Source organism: Gopherus flavomarginatus, chromosome 15 (genome assembly GCF_025201925.1).
Source record: "Gopherus flavomarginatus isolate rGopFla2 chromosome 15, rGopFla2.mat.asm, whole genome shotgun sequence".
NCBI lineage: Eukaryota > Metazoa > Chordata > Testudines > Testudinidae > Gopherus > Gopherus flavomarginatus.
Window position 1 is genome coordinate 9,651,227 of NC_066631.1, and position 27,045 is coordinate 9,678,271.

Consider the following 27,045-nt stretch of genomic DNA (forward strand, 5'->3'; position numbering starts at 1 on the left):
AGCCCTGGGTTTAGCAGACCAAATGCTCAAACCACTGAGCGATCCCTCCCCCCTTTCCCTCACTCTGGGCCCAAACGGCACCATAGGTATTACTAATCACAGTTTTAAATGCTACCAAGTATCCCATCACACGTGAAACACAGTCCTCTGGGCACTACGTTGAGAGCCGCTGCGTTTATTTGGTAACTACAGCTGGACTGGTTTCCAAGTCACTGCCAGTCCAGCTTGCTTGGAGACCCTTTGGCCAGTTTCTCAAGCACAAATTTATTACACAACTCTGTGACGTATGGCAAGAATGGAACCATGGGGTTTACAGGATCCAGATGGGTCCCCAGACCACCACCTCTCTAGCTGAAGTAAAATTATTGGCAGGGCAAACATCTCTTGGGTTATAGAGAGCAATGATAAGAACACAATGTGATGGCATCAAAAGGGATTGCTAGAGAGCACTCCAGGAACAGTGACTCCTGGGTTCAATTCCCAGCTCTGCTACTGATCTGTCCTGTGATTCTGGGTAAGTCAAGTTATTTAACCCTTCTATGTCTCAGTTTCCTCAGGTGCAAAATGAATATATTTATCTATTCCCCCACCCACATGCCTAAGGTTTTTGGTAGAAAGTTTAATAAAGGAAAGGTTTGTAAAGTGCTTTTGATTCCCAGCTGCAAGGTGCCATGTAAATGCACATTATGTCATGTACTAAAACAGACTTGCCAGGCAAGCCACAAGAAGAAGAGCACAGTCTGGACAGTTCGTGTACTTGCATTAAACGCTATTTGAGCTGCAGTTCTCAGGGAACCACTCTTTCACAATACACTTTTTTTTTTTTTTTTTTTTGAAGAGTTTCCACCGATTTAATGGTGTAGCATCCCTGGAAAAACAGGGTATTTGGGGAAGGTTTTGTTTGTTTAAATTTCAGCCAAGCGTTAACAGCTCAATGAAGGTCAGCTAGATGGGATGGAGGCAGGCTAGCCTGCTTGTTCTCCGACACACCTGAGGGCTGACTAGGGTCACTGTCTGGGCACGGTCCGCCCAAGGTAACAAGGAGCGTGAAGCATGCTCAGCTCTGCTACAAGATGGGGAAAGGCAAAAAACAATCCTTGTGGCAATACCCCATCATTTAACGAGAAACATTACAGTGGTATCAAATGGGCCCTCAGCCCAGGCTGCAGTGTGCTGGCCCCAGCCTCAAGGGCATATGGATATAGAATGACACCAGGAGTCTCTCAGGCATTTTCCCTTCCTGGGGGTAGGGATGCAGTTAGTGTATTTTCTGATCAGGAGTAGGCAACCCTCCCCTATAAATTAGTCAATACCTGGGCAGCTGACTTGACGTTGTTTAGCGTTAGCACGCAAGGTGGGACGAGGTTCTGGAGACTCCTGTGTCAGTCAGCTCATCACAGATAAACCATTGCACCTTAGAGCGCATTAACAAGTTGAGGCTGGAAGCCGGACTATGTCAGGCCAGGCTCTTTGGACGGGAACACTCAGAGGACAACAGTTCTGCTGGCCTTTGGAGCACTGAGGCAAAAGCCTCCATTTCTGCAGACTTATCCTTGTCTGTATTTTCTTAAGCACAGTTTCAGCAAAGTACTTAAGCACATGCTTAAGTTTCATGGATTCCAATGGGCCTTAAACACATACTCAAGTGCTTTGCTGATTCACACCTGTAATGAGCTCTTCTGCTTCTCGTTTGCTATCCTTTTTCTCCCTGCACTTTATGCTAACTAGTCCCTTTGACCGGTGTAATGCCAGCCTTCACGCATGCAGTTTGGGGTGGGACTGGCTGGATATACAGGCAAACCATTGATTTATTTTGATTTTGTACTGGTAATTGCTGTGCACGCTGATGACTATTGGCAGGTGCCTTATAAATGGTTTAAATAAAGCTGATGGGCAAGTTGCTGCTCTATGAGGGATGCCAGTGGGAATTCTCCAGGACCTCTCCTTTTCCCTATGACTTTCAGTTTCAAAGATCCTGCTTTGTGGAGATTCACCTTCCTGTAGCCGGCTGATGCCACTGAGAATATTAGTAAATTGCTCTGGAACGACACCAGGCTCTCCCAGTTCCTGAAGGCCCGTGGAGTTAGGAATCTGAATTTGGATTGCCATGTGGTAATGGGCATTGCATCACTGGGCAGGCCCAAATTTATCAAAAGTAAAGTTTGGACTGTACTTGCTCCAAACCACTTTGAAATGTGGCGATTCTTACCTCTTTAATCTTTTCCTTGCAAAGCTTGTACTGCTTCTTCTGACTTTCTAAAAAGGTTGCTAGGTCTTTCTTCTGCTGAGCCAAAATCTGTTGCTGGAATTTCTTCTCATCTGCTGCAGTCGCCTTTGCCTGAGAGAGTGAGAGAGAGGGAGTGCACCAAGTGTATCGCCAAGCAACCTGTAATTGTGCATTCAGTCACTCTCAAACCCTGCGGTGCAAGGTCGTAGCCTGTCCGTATTCAACCACATGAAAGTTTAATTGTAAAAATTTTACCACCCACGTACATTTAGGAATTTCTTCCTGTTTCTCCTCCACCAAACCAAATGTGAAATCATTCAGTCTCAAGGCTAGGATAGTGCAAACTTCTTTACTCTACCAATTGACGTGTCTCGCCCCATGACCTAGAACCATCACGTCGAGGGCTATGAGGGCAGTTCAGTCAGCAGTGTTACTAGTCACTGACAACTGGTGCTTGAGGACACCTGTCCATTAGGAACTAGACTGAGATCCAGCTGGTTTGGGTAAAACAAGCTACCAAAGCACCCTCAGACAGTCGCCACTTGCAGCTCCCAAAATACATGTTTTAGAGATGGTTGAGCAGTCTTTTCCTGGAGATCACTTGCAGTGCTTTCCTGTTCAGTCTCCCAGCCCAGCTATATAATTCATATAATTACTGACCTCCTTCTCCATGATAGCCACTTGCTTCTTGGCCAGCTTCTCCAGCTCAATGGACGAGTTGTTGGCATGGGTCTCCACCTCCTTCTGCAGCTTGAGGCGGTGCTCGTCCATCTCGGCCTTCAACTTGTTCTCCAGGGCGATCAGCTGCTTCTGGTGCTGGCGCCGCATCCGCTTATAACCTGACATCTGTTCCCGCAACTCGTTCTCCTGCTCATGCTCATGGATCTGTCTTGTAACCTGATGTCATTGAAAAGGAAAAAAAGTCATTAGAGATTCCCTTTGCAGGCAAGTCTCCCCTTCACAGCTACTTACCTGCTAAGCAAAGTCCCAGCACTCACAAATGAACTCCCCGGGAACACTGCTCCAGGTTTTTATAGAGGCAGCTACTGTCTAATGTCACAAACGGCTCAACATCGAGGAAGCATAGAGGCCAGGAACGCCTCTCGCCTGGGATGTGCAGCCAGATCTTTCCACATTATAAAGGGGTTTCACGGCATGTCCAGTAACAGAACATGCCATGTTCCTTGCAGGAAATGCCCAGCCATTTACACAGAAGAGAGGCAGGCAGCTCGCTGATGAGGTTAGGGAACCCCACAGAGCACTTGGAAACAAAGGCAAGTCTAAGACCTACAGAGTCCCTCTCGGGCAGGGTTCACAAAATGGTCACAACATGGGGGGGGGGAGGGGGGAAACAAAACTCCTTTGCTTTGACTCCACTTCTTTCCCTTATTAAATGCTCATTTCCTCATTCCAGGCTTCCTCCCAAAGCTCTGGAGGGCAGCTCACTTTCATAGTCTACCCCACCCCACCAGTCCGTTCCCTTACCCGCACTCTAACCTAGAGAAACACCAGAACACACCAGGTCAGCACTTTTCATTATTAAATTGCCCCCACTTTGCAGGTTCACCTTGAGACTGCTGGGTGCTGGCCCCCACCCTCCTTTCACTAAAGATCATGGTGGAAACCCTGCATCTGGCCATCTATATCTGCACCTTATATGTTATACTTGATTTCCATCCCATAAGGATTCTCCACCCCTTGATTTTTATCCCCTCCCAGCGACTGCAACAGCCTTACATTCTTCCTTATGGGTTGCTCCGGAATGATCGTCAAAATGTGCTTGCCAATATTATTTTCTGCTTCCAGTGGATGCGGAAGCCGTGTTCCTGTTTTTATTCTATTGACAATCCACACACACAGGCAGATCTCCCTGCACTCAGATTCCCACAAGTGGCACACACAGAAGCGAGGTGCTGGGTACCACACGCTCCTTAAAGAGCCATCCCGCCCATTGGACCCAGTGTTTCCGAACACAGGGGCGCACTGTTCCATAACTGAACAGTATTAACAAGGTGGATCGTATGAGCTAAGCAGATTACAAACACTGTTCAGCTGAAACAAACTCACAGGGTGCACAGATTTCCATGCTCCAAGTGCAGGCATGTGAAGGAGAGGTAAGAGCCTCAGTTATGCCAGGAATTTTAAGAAGAAAATACCAATTGCAGTGCTCCCCGTTCAAAGGAGAGCATTGTCAGACAGACCGCAACCATCTTCTTCCTGGTAAAAAGACATGACTGTAGGTTTGCCTACCAAAACCACCATCTCACTATCTGCTGCTATTCACAGGTAGTGGCTGTGGGTGAACGCTGGGCCTGGCATGGATGGCGCATGGGATCAGAGACCGTAGCCCTGCAGGCCTGCACTCCACACTTGCTCCACAGATCGAGCAAGAAGCAAATGGTGCTCAGATCTTTGACAGAGACTATGGAAACTTTACAAAACAAAATAGCTCTTATTCTCATGCACAGTGGCAACTTTCTCTGCAGTTTGGGGGACCCCAGGCTCTTTTTGAATTTCTCTGTGGGTAGTTAAGTGGTGACCACAGCATCCACAGAAAAAATAGTGGAAGGTACTGCATCACCACAGCCGCTAGAAGGTGTTAAAAAGTAACAGCTGAGCACTGACTTAGGATGGGATGCCTCAAGGGCTGTTGAATGGCTTGAATTTTAATAAAGGAAGAAAAACAGATGCTTTTGGTTATTAAACACTCATTGGCCAGTCCAGCATTTTAAGACAACTAGCTGGCAAGAAGCAGCGATCAACAAAACCATCTAAATCAACAAAACAGTTCAAGTTTGACAAGATAGCTGAGATGCCATTGGGAACAACAGTACTGGCTCTGTAGAGTGAAACCATGGTGCCTGCACGCTTAAATTCATTCCAGCCAAACCGTTTCCCAAGGCTGAAGAGTTCTTTGTTCTGCAGTGGGCTATGAAAAGCAGATCTGGATGGAGGGCTGAAAGGCCTTTACCGTGTTGTGGACCAAGAACAGCAAGCAGGACGTAACAATGAACCATCAGTAAAACTGAAGTCAAAGGCCCAGAATAACTGTTGATAAGAACAATGGAATTTATGGCACAGAATGAGCAACCAGAAGCACTGCAGGAAAAAAATGAAACATGGATTTAATTCAGAGGAATGTATCCACCTAGACTATCCATTTTCTGTCTAAATCAGGCTCTGTTCCCAGGGACAACCTGTGGCTGTGTTAAAGCCAACCTGTTAAAGCCAAACATGTGCCAGAGAAACAAACGTCTCCTCTTTACACCAAGGGTCAAAGGACATTACTCTGAAGTTACCTAGACTGATCATATACTTGTACACCAGCAACAGGAAGCTAAACCAATTATAGCAAGACGAGTGACAGTCTTCAAATGGATACGATGGGGGTGACGGTCAGTCAGATGTTAAAGACACAAAATCGTAAGAACAGCGAGGAAGCACTATGACAACATGTTAATGGCAGCCTTAACTATACAAGGACATTAAAGTGCTTTATGAACAACATAATCCTACAGATTATAACAGATAAGGGAAGAAGACTGATTTGCTCACTGCAAAAGTATTTCCCAGATGATCAGAAAATGTCAGAATACTTCAGGGCCAGACATACGAGATGTTGTTAAAGCTCTGTGTTGAAATGAACATACAACAGTTGTCAGGACAGCTATAGAACTGAACGGCTGAATAAAATACAATAGCTTTTACCAAGACTTAGTTGTCCCCTATCTTTAGCATGGTTAAGGCATGTGTAACCAGGTGTCTTTTCCAGCCTGCTCCCAGCCACTCTACATATTATGCAGAATCCAGATTCATCCTCCCTGAGATTTGGTTTTATTAACAGACATTAACAGTAAGAAAGTTTAGCTCAAATCTCCTCCCCAGCCCTACCTATTACTTAGATTCGTCCCTACACACTACTCAGCCCGCACACCATATCCTCTCCCCCGAGAGCCATGCCCACCTCTCATATCCAGGTAAGATGAGCAACCAGAATCCACATAACCATTTGCCAGAAATATCAGCCCCTGCTACCAGGGTGGGGTGTTGCAAGAAAACATGCCCAATCTCTTACAATGAAAAAAAGGACTATGAATGAGAAGACAATAGAGCAGGGGGACAGTATCAACTGAATACTTTTTGGGCAGTCAGGTGATTCTGACAAGAGAAAGACACATCAATGCCATAGATTTTCAACAGACCCAGAAAACACTATATTAATTCAAATATATATGTCTGTATTTGGAGTCCAACTGGCCTGATGTTATTTCAGTGGTCAGACCCCATAGATCACTGCCTTCATGTACCAGATGCCTAAGAAGTTTAAGGTCCCAGAGTGAGAATACAAGATTCCCTTGTCTGCATTTTGATTCCAAACAGAATAAGGCAGCCTTCAGTTGAACCCACATTGCTACTGCCACTAACTCTCTAGGATTTTAAGCACCAGAGGCCATCATCTCGAAAACCCAGATTAAGTGAACAACTATGAAGACAGGCATCCAGAAGTGTGGGTCCTCAGAAAAAGGGGTCAAGCCATAAATAAATTCAGACAATACTGTTACCCCATCCTGTCTCTAAATGCATGGATTTGACAAACTTCCTTTTCAGGGTGGATGCTGCCTGGCATTTGTGATCAAGATGCAGCATGTTCTGCATTCTTTCCAGGTGAGGGTAACTGGGGTTTTCCAAGCTCCTGAGCGAAGGTTCTTGAATTGTGGCCTGTGGACCACTGGTGATCTGCAAAACATGTGCTTCACGATTTGTGAAGAAGTGGCAGGGCACACAAGGCTGACGCCTCCTATATTGCATAAAAATCAACAAAAAGCCCATGGAATGCTTTCTCCTTACTGTCCCATGTAAGTGATGGTCCCTGTTGCCACAGGGATACGATGGAATTGCAAATGGTCTGAATCATAAACAATGAGAAAGAAGGCAGCTCATGTTAACAGTAGCCCACACTATGAACAGATCTGAGAACTTCTGCTCCAAAAGAGGATTAAAATTGGCCTTAAAAGACGCACCAAGTTAACAATCATACTCTTGCCTGAATAATTATCTACTGTTGTTACAAAAAATACCTAAGGTCACAGTCTCTGAAAGAGATTAGAGAAAAAAATATTTCTGTTTTCACAGCTTGTTTCCTTTGTGCCTCTAGCAGCACTTTGTTGGTCATTCATCTCACTGCTTCTTCTGTAAAGTCAGTCAGTTTCCCTATTGTTTGGGTGGTGCTCTCATGCAGAAATAGGGCAGAAAAACACATTTAAAACCAATGGGAAAGTGTGACTATATAACCATAACATTTATCATGGGGCTCAGGGGTAGGTGAGCTACCAGAAATCACTTTTAACTAATGTTTGGCTATGGACTACATTTCAAATTGACAGTGCCTTTTTAGAGACACTCATCTCCTCTGAGAGCCTGCACTACAGCAAGTTCAGACCAGGGAGAACTTGAAGGTTCAGAGATCACATATATTGTTTCTGAATTCAACCAGCTGGGACAGCTATTCCGCTTCCCTCCCCAGTGCAGAATGCATTCTATCTACAGTGCTGTCCATCTCTCAGGCTGGGGGGTTTGAGGGAATCTCACAGGAAGATGATTTTTCACCTCAACAAAACAATGCATGTTTACACAGAGGTTTTCATCCCAAGAGATCACTACTAACAGCATCAGAGCAGTCCATGGCCTTTATGAAATAGTCATTATTTCTCTCACAACTGTACAACTCTTCAGGGGTTGGGGAGCAGAACCCAGAGAAGGCAACTGATGGATAGCAATGGGGAGCAGTCTGGGGTGGGGGGAGCAACCAAACCTGCTCTTATTTTAGAAGATGCCAATGCCATGGGATCTAACGTCCATGTAGAGAAGACAGCACCTCACTTAAGATACCTTATGGAAGCAACAAAGTGAAAATCAACTAGAAGAATGAAGAACCACTGAGATCTGAATGGCTGGTTGCAGGGATGCTAGAAATCTCCCATGTGATGCTCACTAAGTAACCAACCCTCTTCTGGCAATTCTGAGCGTTCCCTCTGTATGCTCACCCAAAAACAGATTGGAGTGAGGATAGGTTATGAATCCTTCCCCCTCCACAGAATTATTAACTGCAACTGTAGTGGCATATAACCACAAAAAAGGTTATGGTTATATATATATAAATATATATATATATATATATATATATATATATATGAGGTCTTTGAATCAAAGGGGGGAAAAGCCACTGATATAACTGAACGGAAAGAAAATAAGTATTCCCATTATAAAGTGAAATAAAACCTACACAAAAGATTGCACATGCAACTACATACCCTCTACCCGTGACAGGTTTTTATGGGGAAAACAGTTTTAATCTTTTTCTTTGTATTCGGATACGGGAGGAACAACAAAACCGCCACACGAGCTGCTCCTGTATGTTGCTTTCCTGTCATTTCATTTCATTCCTGACATAAGAAAGGCCAGGGAGGTGTTCACGGACACAGATCCTGGAAGCAGAAGGATGGAGATGTATGGAGGAAAGGAAATCCCACGCTTCACCCAAGAAGAGAGCGGTGCTGTTGTATTCTAAATGGATTTAACCAGTGGGTATTATCATCAGTCTCCTATTCACTCTTGCCAGGAGATACCATGGTGCGCATGCACTGCTGCACTCACCTGAACTCCAAACCAGCCCTGCATGACCCCAAACATACTTCGCCTCAGGAACACACCCCGTGGAAATGACAGGAAAAAAGAATATTCCCTACTTAGCTTCACAACCCCTTTAACTGTACGGTGATTTGGTCACGTAGGAAGAGAAGCTTTAGCAAATCCAAGTATCCCAGAGACCCAGTGCACAGAGTATCAGCCCCAGAGGAGGCTGCCACGAAGTGGGGCTTTGGAGTGACCTTGGGACGTCAGCTGCCCTGAGCAGAGGAGTTCAGGGGGATGTCTGGACAATGCATTTCATCATCACATGAGCACCCTCTACTGCCTGGCAGATGGCTCTCAAAACTCCTCCATCGCCTGGGATAACTTGTTGATAGCAGAATTAACTGAAGTATTAAGGCAAAGGAATAGAACCCCTGGAGAATTACAAGGTGAAAGAGACCAGGAATTATGCCCTCTGGTGATGGGGTTAAGGTAGCGAGGAGCCTTCCACGGCGGGTAAACCGTATCAGCCAGCAAGATGCCAGAATAGATATGGGGTTTTATTTGGCTTGTCCCATGACATTTTGAGTAGTTTATCATTTGTCCCCCCCCGACTCCAACTTGACTGGAAAGAAGCTATCCTACTTGTTCAGTGCAGACAATTGCTTGGCACTGTATAGTCTACAAAGACAGTTCCCAACACGGGAATATCAGAGAAAGGGTGTAGGCTATCTGAGGTCCCTGCTGTGTCAGGAATGCTGGTACGAAGACCTCTAATGCGTAGATTTCTAGGTCACCCTTTGAATGGGGGGTGGGGGGGAATGGAACAATCAGAGCGTGTGTTACTCAGAAGTACACCTGGAAAAAGAAACTCACTGCCCTAGATGCAGGCCAACAGGAATGGTAGTAGTCTGAATTCCACTGCTTCATTTTAGGTTTCAGCAGCACAAACAATATTAATATCCCCACTGCACAGGCTTTAACCTAAGGTCAACACACGCGCACAGGCTGGGGTGTGACAGGGAATCAGCAAATGGTGGTGATGGGGGAGGGGGAATCATTCAGATACACACTAAAACAGAAAGGGGGAGGGTTACCCATTGTAATTTCTGGGTTGGCCTGCGATGATGTCATAATAGGCAGCAAATGCAATGGCCAGACACTGGATACATTGTAAATCTTCCGACCCATGTGACCTCTAATGTCAGTCCAGCTGAAATAATCAATATTTCAATTATTTTCAGTTTAGGACCCTGTTTCTTGCTTATGCCATCCCTCTCCTCCCTCGGAAGGCTGCTGCTGATTTCAGGCTGTGTGTATGAGACACACAGAGAGATGGTGGAGGAGGCAAGAAAACTAACTCTTCTGGCACACACCCCTTTTGCTACTACAAAGCCATCTACACCGATGACATTTGCAATAGTACAAATGCTGCCTGATCCTACCAACCCCTTCTCCTCTCTTTGTGAGACGACAGGCTGCTGTAAACCCTCATTTACTGGAGCCAGGCAATGTTTCATGGATTTGAACAGGGAAAAAATGCAGTAAATACAGTAGCTTGAAATAAATAAATCAATGAGCCACATATAGCCAGCAATTCATCCCTGGAAGGTAACTGTCTCATTTTTTAAATGATCAAATACATCAACATTTGATTTTTTTTTGTTCAAAACCAAAATCTATTACCTATACACGTGCAATTAAATATATATGCATGCACACTGATTAGTCTCTTACTAGTAGTCACCACTAACAAAAGAGAGAGATGCAATATAGAAAAAAAATCAGAGAGGAAATCAACTTCACTCATAAATGTGTTTGATTTTATATAGGCTGGAAACACAACCAGAATGGATTTTTTTTACATTTCTCTCTCTCTCTCTCTCTCACACACACGCACCCCTTTCTGTGCAATATCTAGTTGCTATGCCAACAAAAAAAAATATGGATGAGAAGAAAATTCTTAATCCTCTTCCCAACCAAAGAGAGAGAAGAAGAAGGGATGGGGTGGGGTGTTCGCTTACCAAAGATGCTGATTTGATTGTAGCAAAGCGCTCTCGGGTCCGGTAGTGGAGGGCCTGATTCTGGACTGACTGGGTAGGCCGCGGCTCAGGCCTGTGATCCCTGTGGCCCACCTCATCCCTTATAAATACATGATCCTGCAGAAATGGATAAAAACAAGGAGAAAGTCCAGCTGTGCTCTTTCCTCGCCGGCTGCCTCTTTCTCACCCCTCTTTCTGCACAAGCACTGCTGTTTGAAATGCATAGTTTAGCTCTCTGCTAGCCCCTGCAGCTCCCACAGTACAAAATGAATAAGCAACACATTGCAGCCTTCAGTTCAGAATGTCAGCTGATCGCTAGTGGGATGCCTTCTGAATCCCTGGCAGAATTTCTCTTTTTTTTTTTTAACCTCCAGAATTACATATGTTTAAAAAAATGAAGCAAAAGCACAAAGCAATGCAGAGCAATCAGACTCTTCAGAAAGGTTTGCTTAAAGCGCTGCAACCAAATAATCCCTTTAAAAATGTGATTTCCATGTCTAGCCAGGAGGATGCTGTTCCTTTTTAACACAGGAGCAAGATTTTGCCTCATTCCCTTTCAAGATTTGCTTTCTCCTTAATTTGATCTTTTTGTTTGCTAGCTGCTCTGAAGAAGGATCATTCTGCCTAAAAACATTGCAGGCTTGAAGAGACCAGCTTCCCGATCTTGTGCTGGGAAGACTCAGTGACCACTCAGGGATCCTGCTTTCCAGTCATGATCATGCACGGTTCTAGCACTTTCTCTCTACAGCCTCGCAAAGGGTTTTTTTTTTTTTTTTTTTTTAATTTAAAGAGACAGCTCATAGGTTTACCACAAATGGTCTTCTCTGAAATCCCTCACTCTCTAGTAGTCAAAGGCTTAAGAACTAGTGATTTTGCAGCTGAAATGCCATGCATTTAAGTGTTGGAACAAAAAGCAGTATTCTGTAGATTGCTCAAAATCCATGTCCTCGGTCCAGACAGGCCTGTGAAAGTCCAGGACTGTTGACTTGTTAAGAGAAATGGCTATAAAGGTGACTTCCAAAAGGAAAAAGTATTTGCAAACTATGTTCCCAGGTCAGTACCCTAAGAATTCCAGCTGCCGCTCTCACCAGCGCAGATTCAAAGGACCTGGCAAAGGTGGAAGCTCTGGAGCAAACAGAGTTGCCAACTCTTGTCATTTGGTATTAAAGCCCAGCTCCTGAAGTCAATTACATGAGTATCTCTGTTTTCTTTTAAAAAAAAAAAACACCATAAAAGTTTCTAGCCCTTGTGGCTATAGAGTAAAGGTTGAAAATGGGACTCAAAGGCCCTCACATCGGAAGGCAAATAAAAAGATCCACAAACTAATTTTTTTTTAAAAAGCTCCTGATTTTCAGAGGCCTGATTCATTATTTTTGAACACTTTGTGGAGACAACACTGCAGATGGCCACTGACTTCGTAGCCATCCTGTCCTCTAGACCAGCGCTGACCAAGATTAGAAAACACAGTTACTGGCTAGTTTACACCAGTATTCCCACTGGTAGGCACTACTGGTAGGACACTATATGAAACAACTCTACTGCAGACAAGGTGCGTCTTGACATGCTTCTTCCTGGCCGCCTAGGAGCATATCGCTCACACAGACTTTATTTTAGACCCATATTTATCGCCATTTTACCCAAGTTTGTGCACTTTCTATATGGTGAACAAATATGTAGCAGGAAAGTAAAGGATATAGGAAATGTAGATATCCAGAAGTGAACCACATACCATTTTAAAGGTGCCTAGAGCCAACCGTTTTTCTTGTGTCCCTCATTTTAAGATTTTGCATTCTACTCTACATCTCACATTTGAGCTTTGGCGGAGTGGAAGGAATAGCCAGGGTTGTCACAGAACAGAATTTACAATGATCCCTGTATTTTTAGCATCTTCCCTCCAGGCAAGAGAGAAGATGCTAAACAACCTGCCACACCTAAATCAGAAGGGGACAAGGAAGGTTTAAAACTTGGAGACTGGGCAGGGAGAGAAAGAGATTAATAAAAGGAAGTCTCTTCTAGAAATAGAAAGCCTTTGGACTGTTAGAAGAATTTTATTTTATTTTGCATTTTTGTCAATCTGATGCTGGGCATTATGTTGAATTCCGATTACTTTTGACAGTGGCAAACACTCCGTAAGGTTAGAGAGCAGCCATCCTTGAAACTAGTCTGAATTTTAGCTTTCAGCTGTGTGTGCATTAGAGAAGGAGGAGGGTCTAAAATGTATATAACATGCCTGAATGAAGCTAAAGCTCAGATCCCTGTCTTTCCTGAAATATCATGATCAAATCTTTAAATTTCAAGAATATTTTTCAGCTAATTAGGTTTGTGGGTCTATTGGGAAAATAATCAATCTATGAAGCTTTGTAGGACCGGAGTATTCTAGGTGACCGAGGCTCTAGAACACATTATTGATAGGATAGGCAACGGTGTTCCATGCAGATGGACCAGCCACTAAAAATAAATCTTCCGGAATCCTAGTTTGGAACATTTTTAGAAGTAGATTACGGAAGCCTTCTGGAGTTCTCCACACTGCAGTGACCAATCTAAGGACAAGAGTGAGTGGCCATGGGTGAAATGCAGGCTACAACCCCCAATATACCCGTCAACTAGGCTGATGGGCTCCTTTTTGGCTCAAGGACCTTGGTCTCAATTCAGAGCTTTAAGGGGAAGGGACACCACTGGTTAAAACAGGGCGATTCTCCAGAGTCCAGCAAGGCACAGAGAAATGTCTTGTTTGGGAGTTTGGTGAAAAGGGAGGGTGTGCAAAAGATGTAGGTCTTTAGCTCTAGCAAGACAGCAGCTATTACATTAGTGTGGTGGAGGTCAATGCAATCTACTAAACATTCTTAGGAAAAAATCAAGTTGCTGTAAAAAAAAGTTTTCTAAGTGAAGTAACCGCCTTTCCATTTTTCACAAGACAGCCTGAAATGATGCCTTCTCTTTGATTCTGTTTCATTCATTTTAATTTCCCCCCGTAAGAAATAAGCGGGTGAGATCCCTTGGATTCTCTAAGGGGTGGAGTCTCAAGGATTAAAACTGTGCCCTCACATCTTCATGTGCAACTTCCATTGACTTATGTGCAGCAGCATCTTAGGGGAGCCCAGAGAACAGTCTGCAAGAGGTGAATAACATAAAATCTTTCAACAGCTCTTTATTGATGTATTTGAGGGACATGGCAGTTAATTTGTAACCAAGCACACAAAAAGAATGGAAAATGTAATGGTTGGAGAACCTGGTGTAGACAAAAGCCCAATGACTGTCCTTGGAATTCCTGAGTCAGGGTTGGGGGCTTCTGCCTCATGCAAAATCTCCAGCAACCCTGGGTAAGCTAACAGGGCAACATATTCAGAGAAATGTGTCAGGTTGGCCAGAAAAAATATACATCCAATATTTATAGTTGTCAAGACCAATAGGTGACATTATCGTAGCAGTGACAGCTAGCACCAAATAGGTAAAAGGAGTTAAGACAAATGAGCCACGAGGACCCCATTCTCCCTTTGCCAGTGAAGAATACACTGGGCAGTGAGGCCAACAGCTCCTGAGAGAGAGGTCTAGCTACAAGCACACAGAATGGATGTCTGTAGGTTCCATCTATTGCTTCTTTTCTGTCAATAGCCTGAGCAACATCTATTAAGTTTTCAGCAGATATAGGTCCAATCTGGAACCTGGTTCCAAGCCCCCTTGTATGGGTCTTTGACGATGTTAGGAGCCAAACTTGGCATCTCAGGCCAATCTCTACAACCAGAGCATTGGATCCAAACACTCCAAAGTTTGGGCAAGTTTGGATCTGGGTCTATCCAGGCCTAAATTTTGTTGACTCGGACAGCATAAGGCACATAACTGGGTTCAAATAGGCATCTGAGTACCTTATCCGCAATAATGACTATTCACACAGCACGCCTGTGAGGCAGTAAGGTACTATCATCCCCACTTTATAGATGGGAACCTGGAGCACTGAGAGGTGAAATGACTTGCCCAAGGTTCCACTGACAGAGTAAGGAACTGAACACCAATCTCCAGAGTCCCAGTCCAGTGCTATCAACCCAAGACCATTCTTCCTCCTCTGCTCATTGAAAAACAATCTTTAAAAGCTAACTCACTACACTACTGCAACAATCTAAGGACATCTCCAAATTCATAGCACTCAGATTACTGAGTATATTGTGCCAACAATATCCTCCACACTGCTCTGACCACATAGTCTCATCAAGTTTTCTAATGACCATACTCATGAGAATTAGCTTAATCAGGTCTTTTTTTTTTTTTTTTTTTTTTTTTTTTTTTTAAACTGACCCATGCCCAAGAGCTGCATGGACCAGGACACACTCCTGAAACCACCTTCGCACACATGCTCAAAATATCTGCAGAGCAGAAGCCAGCAATAGCTAAGAATGAGCAAGTTATGTATGAAAGAAAGGTGAACTCAACATATTAAGTATATGTGGTTTGAGCCTGTTCACACTGAAGTCAATGAGAATTTTGCCTTTGATTTTGATGGGAACATGAGTAGACCCACAGCTTGCCTTAAGTGTTCCAGTACATAAAATCATCGTTGCCCATGCAATTCTGTGAAAGGTAAAACAGGCGTATTTAAGTGCAAAGAATCAAGGCGACACAATATTAGAGAAAAGTCTCCATGATCTTAGTTGAGAAATTTGATTGGAGAAATTCATATACGTAGAAAAACTGCATTAACGCTGATCACATTTGATCGGCAAGAAGCTAAATTCCCAAGCTTTGCTTTTCAAAAGAGCATTCACTGACATTTTGTATCTTGACTGATGCTAGGGGAAACAAGCAGTAGCACAGCAAGCAAACTCCCCTCAGACAGTTCAAGAGGACAGATGCCACCTGGACAACAGTATGCAATAGACCACGAGAACTGCCAGCCTTCTTGACACAAATATGAAGGGGAGAGCGACTGAACTAACCATGGTTAGGACCCTAAAGGGAATGTACAACGAAGCCGCGACAACCTCCTCCATTTCCCAGAATTCAAAGGGGGGAGGAATAAAACAATCAGCTGAACACAACACATTGGCTGTATCAACAACCTGCAGATAGGGTCACATTTCAACAAGAGTCCTTTTGGAAAAGGCTCCACATCAATATCAAGGCTTGGAATCATTCAAGGCAGGTGGGCAAGTACATAATCACGTCTTACTCTCCACACACAGCCCAGAATTCCCCACTTATGATGGGTCAGAGGCTCCAAAAGTCCCTACTCATCCTTCCCAACCAGAAGGAAAATTCCATCAGATCTTACTTGTTCTCCAGGGGTAAATCAGAAACCTCAGCCTGTAGGGCAACATACCCCTATATATCCCATCCACTCCACATATACTGGCTGCGCACCCAGTATCCCTCCCATCACTGGATCCAGCCAAGGTGCCACATACGCATCATGGAGCGGAGAGGAGTCATGTCTATACAACATATTTTGTTTTCATTTGTAGTTAATGATTTGGAAATTTCTTAAGTTGTAACAGGACATTGGGCAGAGAAAAGAGGAGTCGATTTTGTTTGTGGAGCTTAACAACGAATGTGCTCCTTTCAGATCTCTTGTTTTAAAAATGTTTTATACAAACGGGTATTTATTTACAGTCTGACATCCTAAAGGTTTCACCAAAGAAATAATATTATGAAGAAACGCTAAGTGCTTAGTATTGGTAGAAGCACACCAGCAGCAGCTGTGCATTGTGGCTGAACAAAAACAACAACATGGAATGTGATACTTCAAAAAAAAAATGACACCACCTTTATTTGTAGTAAAAATGCTGCCCTCATTATACCCAATCTAGCTAAAATATTGTGATGTAGTCTCCCAAGGAAATGCTCCAAGTCCTGTCACTTGGCATATTTAGCTAGGACAATGTCTCCCAAGACACCACAAGACACATGACTGCAGCGTCAGTTTGATGGAGTGGTTGACAATAAGTCATCTGTGATGTGTGTGAGCCAAAAAGGAAGGGCGCTCATATGCTGCTGAACAGCACCCTGGTAAATATTAATACACCAAAAATGTCCTGTTGCAGCTAATGCCGAAAGGGACACACTGTATGCTCTGTCTGGCTATGAAGAGTTACCGCCACAGTCAACATGTTTTATGGTGAAAGCGACATCTGGAACATAGTCATGCTTCCTGCTGCCATTACTGCAATGGATTTCGATGCTTTACGCTTATGATGGCACCAGCATCTATTCCTCCCTATAAAATAAAGGCAATTGTAACTGCTGATTAAACCCTAAGAAGGCAATTCTCAAATGCCATCCCCGGCTAGCATTATTCAGGAGTCCAAACAAGTAGCAGAGAGCATCTCTGGGGTACCATGCAAATGGTTATGCAGGATGAACAAATCAAACCTGACCAACACTTTGCATTTCTAATGCACAGAGCAAAATAGTATCTGGATGCCGTAAGCAAGGAAACACAACATTGTCCTCCCAAGACAAAGATCGTCATCCTTACTTTGCTTCAGAATACTTTCACTGGCATGTGGGTTTTGTTGTTCCTGGGTGTCATAAACAGATAGTAGGAGTTAATAGAACAGAAGTACTTTATATCTCTTTTGCCTGGAAAGGGTTAACAAGATCAGTGAGCCTGGCTGTCACCTGACCAGAGAACCAATCAGGGGACAGGACACTTTCAAATCTTGAGGGAGGGAAGTTTTTGTGTGTGCTGTTAGTTTTTGGTGGTTGTTCACTCTGGGGGCTCAGAGGGACCAGACGTGCAATCTCTCCAATCTCTTTGATACAGTCTCTTATATATCCAGAATAGTGAGTACTAGGTAGATAAGGCGAGTTAGGCTTATGTTTGTTTTCTTTATTTGCAAATGTGCATTTGGCTGGAAGGAGTTCAAATGTGTATTCAGCTGGAAGGAGTTCAAATGTGTATTTGGCTGGAAGGATTTTAATTTGTACTTGTATACTTAGACTGGGAGGGTATTCCCAGTGTCTATAGCTGAAAGACCCTGTAACATATTCCATCTTAAATTTACAAGATAATTTTTACTGTTTTTTCTTTCTTTAATTAAAAGCTTTTCTTGTTTAAGAACCTGATTGTTTTTTTCATTCTGGTGAGACCCCAGGGGACTGGGTCTGGATCCACCAGGGAATTGGTGGGGAGAAAGGAGGGAAGGGGGAGAGGGGGAGGGGTTAATTTTCTCTCTGTGTTAGGATTATTTTCTCTCAGGAAGAGTCTGGGAGGCGGAGAGAGAAGGAGTGGGGAAAGTGAAGTTTCCTCTCTGTTTTAAGATTCAAGGAGTCTGAATCACAGTGATCTTCCAGGGTAATCCAGGGAGGGGAAGCCTGGGAGAGGGAACGGTGAGGGAAAGGGTTTATTTTCCTTGTGTTAAGATCCAGAGGGACTGGGTCTTGGGGGTCCCCGGGCAAGGTTTTGTGGGGACCAGAGTGTACCAGGCACTGGAATTCCTGGTTGGTGGCAGAGCTACAAGTACTAAGCTGGTAATTGAGCTTAGAGGAATTCATGCTGGTACCCCATCTTTTCGACGCTAAAGTTCAGAGTGGGGAATTATACCATGACACTGGGTCATGTGGCTTTAGAAGCATATAGCGAATTCAGAGTGCAACTGGCAAAAAAAAAAAAAATAAAATAAAAATTTCCTCCAAGATACAACTGTTTGGTCTGCACTTGAGATGTCATTTTGCCCACAATCCGTAACCTGAGTGAATGACCGACTCCACTTCCAAAGGGAGATGACCAGGGGAATGTATATCCATACGTAACATGATCTTTGGCTAGAGAAGTAGTTACCTAACTCTCTCTCTAAAGAGAGACTGATCCACGTTTCAGCTAGTAAATTAGTGAGATGCCTCTCCATTACACTAGCTAGATTAACACAGCATACAAAGATGCAAACACTGGGAAGGAAAAAGCTCCACGTAGCTTGTGGGAGCTGGATGGAGACATGACAGACATTTGGGCTTCTTTTAAGAAATGTGGTGTTGGTCACTGGACCAGCAAACTGCTACCTCAGGAGGTCCTACAGCTGCAATGGGATTCAGCAAAGGGAGGCTGTGGAAGGCATTCGGCTGCCTGCCACTCTAGCCCATTTATGTGTCATGGGCTCTGTTGGTGCCAGCTGTAACAGCTGGCTCAGAGTTGATATGAAGAACTACCCACCCTGCCTACAGAGGGCAGCCTTCCCCTACACTCCCATCTAGGAACTCAGTCTTGCTCTGCTGGACTTTTAGCAGATGAGCTCAAGTGGCCTTTATTCGAAACACAAGCTTAGATGCTACTGACAGCCACGGGCTTTAATTCTCTGTCAGCGATTATGTGCCTAGGAAGGGCTTTGGACACATCTTCTCACTGCAGAGCCTAATGATGTTCACAAACATAGCATGGCATGAGCCAAGTACCAAGAGTTACTGTAACCAGAGCAGCTAGATGAGAAACACAAGGTCATTTCATTTATTTTTGGCCGGAAAGCATGCTCCATTTCTTTATTTTTAAAAACCTACGGCTGTCTAACAGAGGTGAACATGCCAGTGCAAGGGGTTTGGCCTGCTTCTTATGCTTCACTTAGCATTCAGAATAGCTAGGAACAGCTGTGATGCTTACAATCTTTGCCAGGGGCACCCAAACTTTGCTCAACCAAGGACTTCACTGGTGTCTTGCCAAGAACCAAAGGCCTGCCTCAAATCTGCATTAAAGGGAAATCAGTTGCAGCTCCTGTCCAGACTGGCCTCTCAGACCAGGAAAGAGAAAAGACGGTTACTCACCTTTGTAACTGTTGTTCTTCGAGATGTGTTGCTCACATCCATTCCAGGTAGGTGTGCGCGCCGCGCGTGCACGTTCGTCGGAAACTTTTTACCCTAGCAACTCCAGTGGGCCGGCAGGTCGCCCCCTGGAGTGGTGCCGCCATGGCGCTCGATATATACCCCTGCCGGCCCACCCGCTCCTCAGTTCCTTCTTGCCGGCTACTCCGACAGTGGGGAAGGAGGGCAGGTGTGGAATGGATGTGAGCAACACATCTCGAAGAACAACAGTTACAAAGGTGAGTAACCGTCTTTTCTTCTTCGAGTGATTGCTCACATCCATTCCAGGTAGGTGAATCCCAAGCCATATCTAGGCGGTGGGGTCGGAGTGAGAAGTCGCGGCATGGAGCACTGCAGATCCGAAGGCCGCATCCTCTCTTGACTGCTGGACCAGGGCGTAGTGGGACGCGAAGGTGTGGACCGATGACCAGGTCGCTGCCCGACAGATTTCCTGGATGGGCACACGGGCGAGGAAAGCCAGCGACGACGCCTGCGCCCTGGTAGAATGCGCAGTCACACGGCCCGTAGGAACGTGGGCCAGCTCATAGCAGGTCCTGATACAGGACGTTACCCATGAGGATAACCTCTGCGAGGAGATAGGAAGCCCCTTCATGCGGTCCGCTACTGCCACGAAAAGTTGGGGGGATTTGTGGAACGGTTTGGTCCTCTCCACATAGAACGCGAGAGCCCTACGGACGTCAAGCGAGTGGAGCTGTTGCTCCCTGCCTGAAGAGTGAGGTTTCGGGAAAAAAAATGGGAGGAATATCTCTTGGTTGATGTGGAAGGTCGAGACCACCTTGGGGAGAAAGGCAGGGTGTGGCCTCAGCTGCACCTTATCTTTGTGGAAGACTGTATACGGGGGGTCTACCACGAGAGCCCGGAGTTCCGACACCCGCCTAGCTGAGGTGATAGCTACTAGAAAGGCAGTCTTCCAAGAGAGATAGAGTAGGGAGCAAGTAGCTAACGGCTCAAAGGGGGGCCCCATGAGCTGAGACAACACCAGGTTAAGATCCCAGGTTGGAGCAGGGAGTCGGACGTTAGGGTATAAACGTTCCAGCCCCTTTAGGAATCTAGTCACCGTCGGGTGAGAAAAACGGAGCGGCCATCCCCACCCGGGTGAAAGGTGGAGATAGCTGCCAGGTGGACCCGCAAAGACGATATCGCCAGGCCCTGTTGTTTGAGGGACCAAACATAGTCTAAGATATTGGCCACCGAAACTTCCATAGGGCGGAGACCTTTCTCCACGCACCAACAGGAGAAACGCTTCCACTTGGCCGAGTATGTCGCTCTAGTGGAAGGCTTCCTGCTGCCCAAAAATACCTCCCGTACCGGGGTGGAGCAGCGCAGTTCAGAACCGGTCAGCCACGCAGGAACCACGCCGCTAGGTGCAGCGACTGCAGGTCCAGGTGACAGAGAGTCCCGTGTTCCTGGGTAATCAGGTCCGGGTGAAGGGGCAGGGGAACTGGGTCGGCTATGGCCAGGTCCAGCAGCATGGGGTACCAATGTTGCCTGGGCCACGCCGGGGCTACCATGATCACGCGAGCCCTGTCCCTGCGCACCTTCAGAAGGACCCTGTGGACCAGTGGGAACGGGGGAAACGCGTAGTACAAGTGGGTCGTCCACGGAATAAGGAAGGCATCCGCTATAGACCCGGGCTCCCTGCCCTGAAAGGAGCAGAACGCCTGGCACTTCTTGTTCCCCCCGGACGCGAAGAGGTCCACACGGGGATAACCCCACCTCTGGAAGATTGAGAGGGCGACGTCCGGGGCGAAGGGACCACTCGTGTGATAGGAAGGATCTGCTCAGGCGATCCGCCAGCGTGTTCCGTACTCCGGGGAGGAAGGAAGCCGTGAGGTGAATGGAGTGGGCTACACAAAAGTCCCAGAGTCGCATCGCCTCGTGACATAGGGGAGAGGATCTGGTGCCGCCCTGCTTGTTGATATAGTACATGGTCGTCGTGTTGTCGGTAAACACCGCGACACAACGACCTCGAAGCTGGTGACAGAACGTTTGACAAGCAAGGCGGACCGCTCTCAACTCCCGCATGTTGATGTGCAGCTTCACCTCCTGCGGGGACCACAGGGTTCTCAGGGTTCCCAGGTGGGTCCCCCAGCCGAGATCTGAGGCATCCGTTGTTAGGGACACCGAAGGCTGAGGTGGGTGGAAAGGGAGCCCCGCACACACTACGGACTGGTCTAGCCACCAGCCGAGAGAATCTAACACCCCCTGGGGGATTGTGATCAGCATGTCTAGCGGTTGCCTTGCCGGCCGGTAATGTGCGATGAGCCACAACTGGAGGGGCCTCATGCGGAGCCGAGCGTAACCGGTCACAAATGTGCATGCTGCCATGTGGCCTAACAGGGTTAGACATGTCCGTATTGATGTCAAGGGGGCTGCCCGCAATCGCTGAACGATCGCCGACAACGCCTGGAACCTCGGTAACGGCAGAAGAGCCCTGGCCACGGTGGAGTCCAGGACGGCCCCGATGAACTCCACCCTCTGCGTGGGGAGCAGGGTGGACTTGTCTATGTTGATCATGAGGCCCAAGGTAGCAAACAGGCCGGTGATCCTGCGGACGTGGCTGCAAACCTGTAGTTCCGACGTGCCCCGAATTAACCAATCGTCTAGGTAAGGGAACACGTGGATACGACTGCGCCGAAGATGTGCCACAACGACTGCCATGCATTTTGTAAATACCCTCGGGGCCGTAGAAAGGCCAAATGGGAGGACTGCAAATTGGTAGTGAAGGCGGCCCACCACGAATCGAAGGAAACGTCTGTGGTGTGGCCAAATGGCAATGTGAAAATAAGCGTCCTGCATGTCGAGGGCGGCGTACCAGTCTCCCGGATCCAGGGATGGGATAATGGTCCCCAGAGATACCATGCGGAACTTCAACTTCACTAGGTATTTGTTGAGGCCTCCCTTGGCCTTGGGGATCAGAAAGTAGCGGGAATAAAACCCCTTGCCTTTCTCGTTTTCCGGAACCGCCTCTATAGCTCCTTTGATGAGGAGTGTCTGTACCTCCTGTCGAAGGAATTGCTCGTGAGAGGGGTCCCTGAAGAGGGACGAGGAAGGGGGGCGGGAAGGAGAAAATGATATAAACTGCAGGCGGTATCCCGTCTGCACCGTGCGTAAGACCCAGCGGTCCGATGTTATCTGGGTCCACGCCGGGAGGAAAAACGAAAGGCGGTTGGAAAACGGGGGGGAAGGATCCGTGGGGGAAACTGTTACTGCGCCCTCGGGCGCACCTTCAAAACGAAGGCTTGGGCCCAGGCGGGGGCTTAGAGGAGCTTTGATTCTGCCCCCTTTGGTTCCCCGAATGCCTACGCCTTCCATTCCTGCCACGGCGCCTATTGAGGTCCTGCCGTTGGCGGAACTGGGGGTATGGCCTGCGCTGTTGTTGCTGCTGTGGCCGGAAGGGTCTGCGCTGCGTTCCCAGCGTGTGCATCCCGAGGGAGCGCATAATGACCCGATTGTCTTTGAGACTCTTAAGTCTGGGGTCTGTCTTTTCCGAAAACAGGCCCTGGCCTTCGAACGGGAGGTCCTGGATGGTATATTGGAGCTCCGGTGGAAGGCCAGAGACCTGAAGCCAGGAGATATGGCGCATTGTTACCCCCGAGGCGAGGGTGCAGGCAGCCGAGTCTGCAGCATCCAAAGAAGCTTGCAACGAGGTTCGTGCAACCTTCTTGCCTTCGTCCAAAATGGCCGCAAATTCTTGGCGGGCCTCCTGTGGCAGCAGCTCTTTGAATTTGTCCGCTGCCACCCACGAGTTAAAGGCATATCTGCTGAGCAGGGCTTGTTGATTTGAAACCCTGAGCTGAAGGGCCCCAGCTGAATAGACCTTGCGGCCGAGGAGGTCCATACGTCTGGCCTCCTTGGATTTGGGGGCTGGAGCTTCCTGTCCATGGCGCTCCCTCTCGTTCACCGACTGCACCACCAGGGAACACGGTGTCGGGTGGACGTGGAGGTACTCGTAGCCCTTGGAGGGGGCCATGTACTTCCTCTCGACGCCCCTCGCCGTAGGGGGGATGGAGGCCGGTGACTGCCAGATTGTATTGGCGTTGGCCTGGATCGTCCTAATGAAGGGTAGGGCGACCCTGGTGGGAGCATCAGATGAGAGGATGGTGACGATAGGGTCCTCGATCTCAGAGACCTCCTCGGCTTGCAGGCTCAGATTCTGAGCTACTCGCCTAAGGAGGTCTTGGTGCGCCCTGAGATCCAGCGGGGGAGAGCTACTGGAGGAGGTGCCAGCCACCGCTTCATCGGGGGAGGAGGATGAGGAGACCCCCGGCAAGAAAGTGTCCAGTGGGGGGTCCCCCTCAGCCCTCGCCTCTGTCTCAGGAGCAAGAGCAGGGTCTTGCTGCTTGGATCCTTCCTCTCCATCCGGGGAGGGAGGGGGGGCGAGACAATGAAGCCTCCGGCACCCTGTGCTCCGCCGTTGCAGGCCTAGCAGGAAGCTGTTGGGGGCCCTGGGCTTGATGGTATGCCCAGGGGGTCCAGAACCCCCACTGCTGCGGACCCTGGTCCTGTTGCGGAGGATCTTGAAACAATGCCGCCTGCCTGTCGGTGCCCAGCGCATACACGCTGTCTGCTTGGGAAGACACCGACAGCTGCCTAGAAGGCCATGGCGGGGCCGACCCCGGCTGGTAAGGGTCTGCGCAGGTCGGCACCGAAGATCTTCTCGGTGCCGGGGATCAGTACCGGGAGTCATAGCGGCGCCGGGATCGGGACCGGGTTCTGTCTCGGTGCCGGGATCTGGAACGGTACCGGCCGCTGCTTCGGTGCCGGGATCGAGACCGGGACCTGCCACCGACGCGGTGCCGGGAGGTCGACCGGGACCGGGACCTGCCACCAGCTCGGTGCCGGGAGGTCGACCGGCGCGGTGAGTGACGGCGAGACTGGCTCCTCGAGTCACGGTGCCGGTATCGACGGCTGGAGTCAGACCGCGACCGTCTGGAGGTCGATCGGTGCCGCGAGTGCGACCGGTACCGCGAGGGGAGCGGTGCCGGGACTGCAAGCGGCGGCGGGATCTCGAGCGACCGAGGCGTCGGGACCTGGATCGCGAGCGCGAGTCCTGAGACGGTGCCGTCATCATGGGCTTGCCTCTAGATGCGACCCGCACCGGAGGTACCGGGGGTGGCGGCTGAGTAGACTCAGTTAGGGCGATAAGGTCCCGTGCCGAGGCGAAGGTCTCCGGTGTGGAAGGGACCAATAGCTCAACCCCAGATCTTATGGGGGAGCTTGGCGGCACCGGACTCGACGAACCCACCAGGCCCGGAGTCGACGGTGCCGGTAGTGCCGCGGCCGATGTCGATGCCGGGCGCTCCATTCGGGTCTGCCTGGCTGGAGTAGCAGACGTTGACGGTCTCGCCTCTGCACCCGGTGCCGGGGAAGGTCGGTGCCGGGGAGTCTTCCCGGTGCCGGTGCGATCCGGTGCCGGCGCTGAGATCACGGCCTGTGAAGCTGCTGGGTCAAGTGCCGCCTCCATGAGGAGAGTCCTGAGTCTCTGGTCTCTCTCCTTCTTTGTCCTGGGCTTAAAAGCCTTGCAGATGCGGCACTTGTCCGACCTGTGCGATTCCCCCAGGCACTTCAGACACGCGTCGTGGGGGTCGCTGGTTGGCATAGGCTTTTTACAGGCCGCACACTGCTTAAAGCCCGGTGAACCAGGCATGAGCCCGGTGCCGGGTGCCGGGAAGGGCTACAGCCCAGACCGGCGAACAACTATATACAATACTATTTACACCTAATTAATTAACTAACTATACTTAACGATCTAACTAACAACTGTAACAATAACGGTAGTTAACAAGGAGAGCTAGGGACGTGGAGGACAGCTATGCCGCGCTCCACAGTTCCAACGACCGACACGGCGGTAAGAAGGAACTGAGGAGCGGGTGGGCCGGCAGGGGTATATATCGAGCGCCATGGCGGCGCCACTCCAGGGAGCGACCTGCCGGCCCACTGGAGTTGCTAGGGTAAAAAGTTTCCGACGAACGTGCACGCACGGCGCGCACACCTACCTGGAATGGATGTGAGCAATCACTCGAAGAAGAACTGCATGATGGGACCTGTAGTTTTCATGACACCACTGAATTATTATAAACTTTTAAGCGGAATGTGTGCGAGAAGAGATTGATGGGTTTATAATATTTTAAGCTGGATTCCTTTAAAACATTAGCATCCTTATGTAATTTTGCCAGCGCATGATGTTTTAATAGCTTTCGGATACATGAGACTGCATTATTATTAATAATCATTTACAGAGCATCCTAAATGCACATGGCACTTGTTTTACTTATATAAGGGTCAAATCCATTGCGTGAAAGCATGAGAGTTAAGTGAGACTAGATGATGGCTAGTGGCCAGATCAAGCTCAGAGACTTATTTTAAAATCAGCATTATTTTCTTTTGCTTTAGAAGTTGGTTAAACTGAAGATGAAGACTTCATTTTAACTGGACCTGAGCTCATCATGACTTGTTTGTGGTTAAAGCTCCCCAGTGACACTAACAACCTATTGTTCCCATGGTACTTTTTCAACTGCCAGTAGAAACATCAGTTGGTGTGGAATACTTTAGAGCACAGATTACACAGAGACATAATTAACATGGGCACTAAGCTAACAGGAAGTCTCAAACTTGCACTAACAAACTTTTCAAAGGAGGAAACTTTAAGAAACTAAAATGTCTATCTTCAAATACTGTAAATACACACATATAAAGTCTATTTCAATTTAACTTCTGTGTTTTAAGCTCTGCAGTTAGCTTTTATTAGCAGGCATGTGCATTCATAACATATAGCTAGATGTGAGAATTGCTATCACCAAACTAATAAAACACTGGTAAAACTACATATAGAATATAACTTTGATGTGATATATGTTATACTGCATATCTATGTATATACTCTGCATTTTCCTGTATATGCAAATACAGCAGAAGACAACAAAAAGGTAACATTTGCCAGATGTTACCAGAGATCCATCATATTGTAAGAATAGGGGAAGAACAGTGATTTTCTCAGAATGTGCACTGTGGTAACTGATGGCAAATGCTGGCAAATGTTGACTTTTTAATGATAACCACTATATAAAAAGAACAAACAATTAGCCTAAGAACACATTTATTTTGTCAGTGATCTATAAGTCAGCAAAAGTGCCTTAAATCACAGATATGAGTGAGTGCCCAGGCCTCCTCCTTCACTTGTAAAGCTCTGAGAAAAGAAATGTACTCAGCTAGTTGGTGTCTTAGATGTAATTTCATACAGTGGGAGTGACATGTACACAATGAATTTGTGCAAGAATACTCTCCTGGCCAACAAGTGTACCTGTCATAGCCGTGTCATCAGTAATATATTGTCTTCAGTCATGA

General features: G+C 47.2%; 1 protein-coding gene across 3 annotated transcripts in view; it reads right to left on the reverse strand.

The window, feature by feature from the left end:
• The window catches only part of TAOK3 (TAO kinase 3), a 155,487-nt gene that overhangs the window by 13,856 nt on the left and 114,586 nt on the right, over positions 1–27,045 (reverse strand). For all 3 annotated transcript variants that reach the window (XM_050924129.1, XM_050924130.1, XM_050924131.1), the window contains 3 exons: positions 10,882–11,016; positions 2,888–3,124; positions 2,210–2,338 (listed from right to left, as the gene is read on the reverse strand). In XM_050924129.1, the coding sequence (XP_050780086.1) occupies positions 2,210–2,338; positions 2,888–3,124; positions 10,882–11,016 (501 nt within the window). The remainder of the gene's footprint in view (positions 1–2,209; positions 2,339–2,887; positions 3,125–10,881; positions 11,017–27,045) is intronic.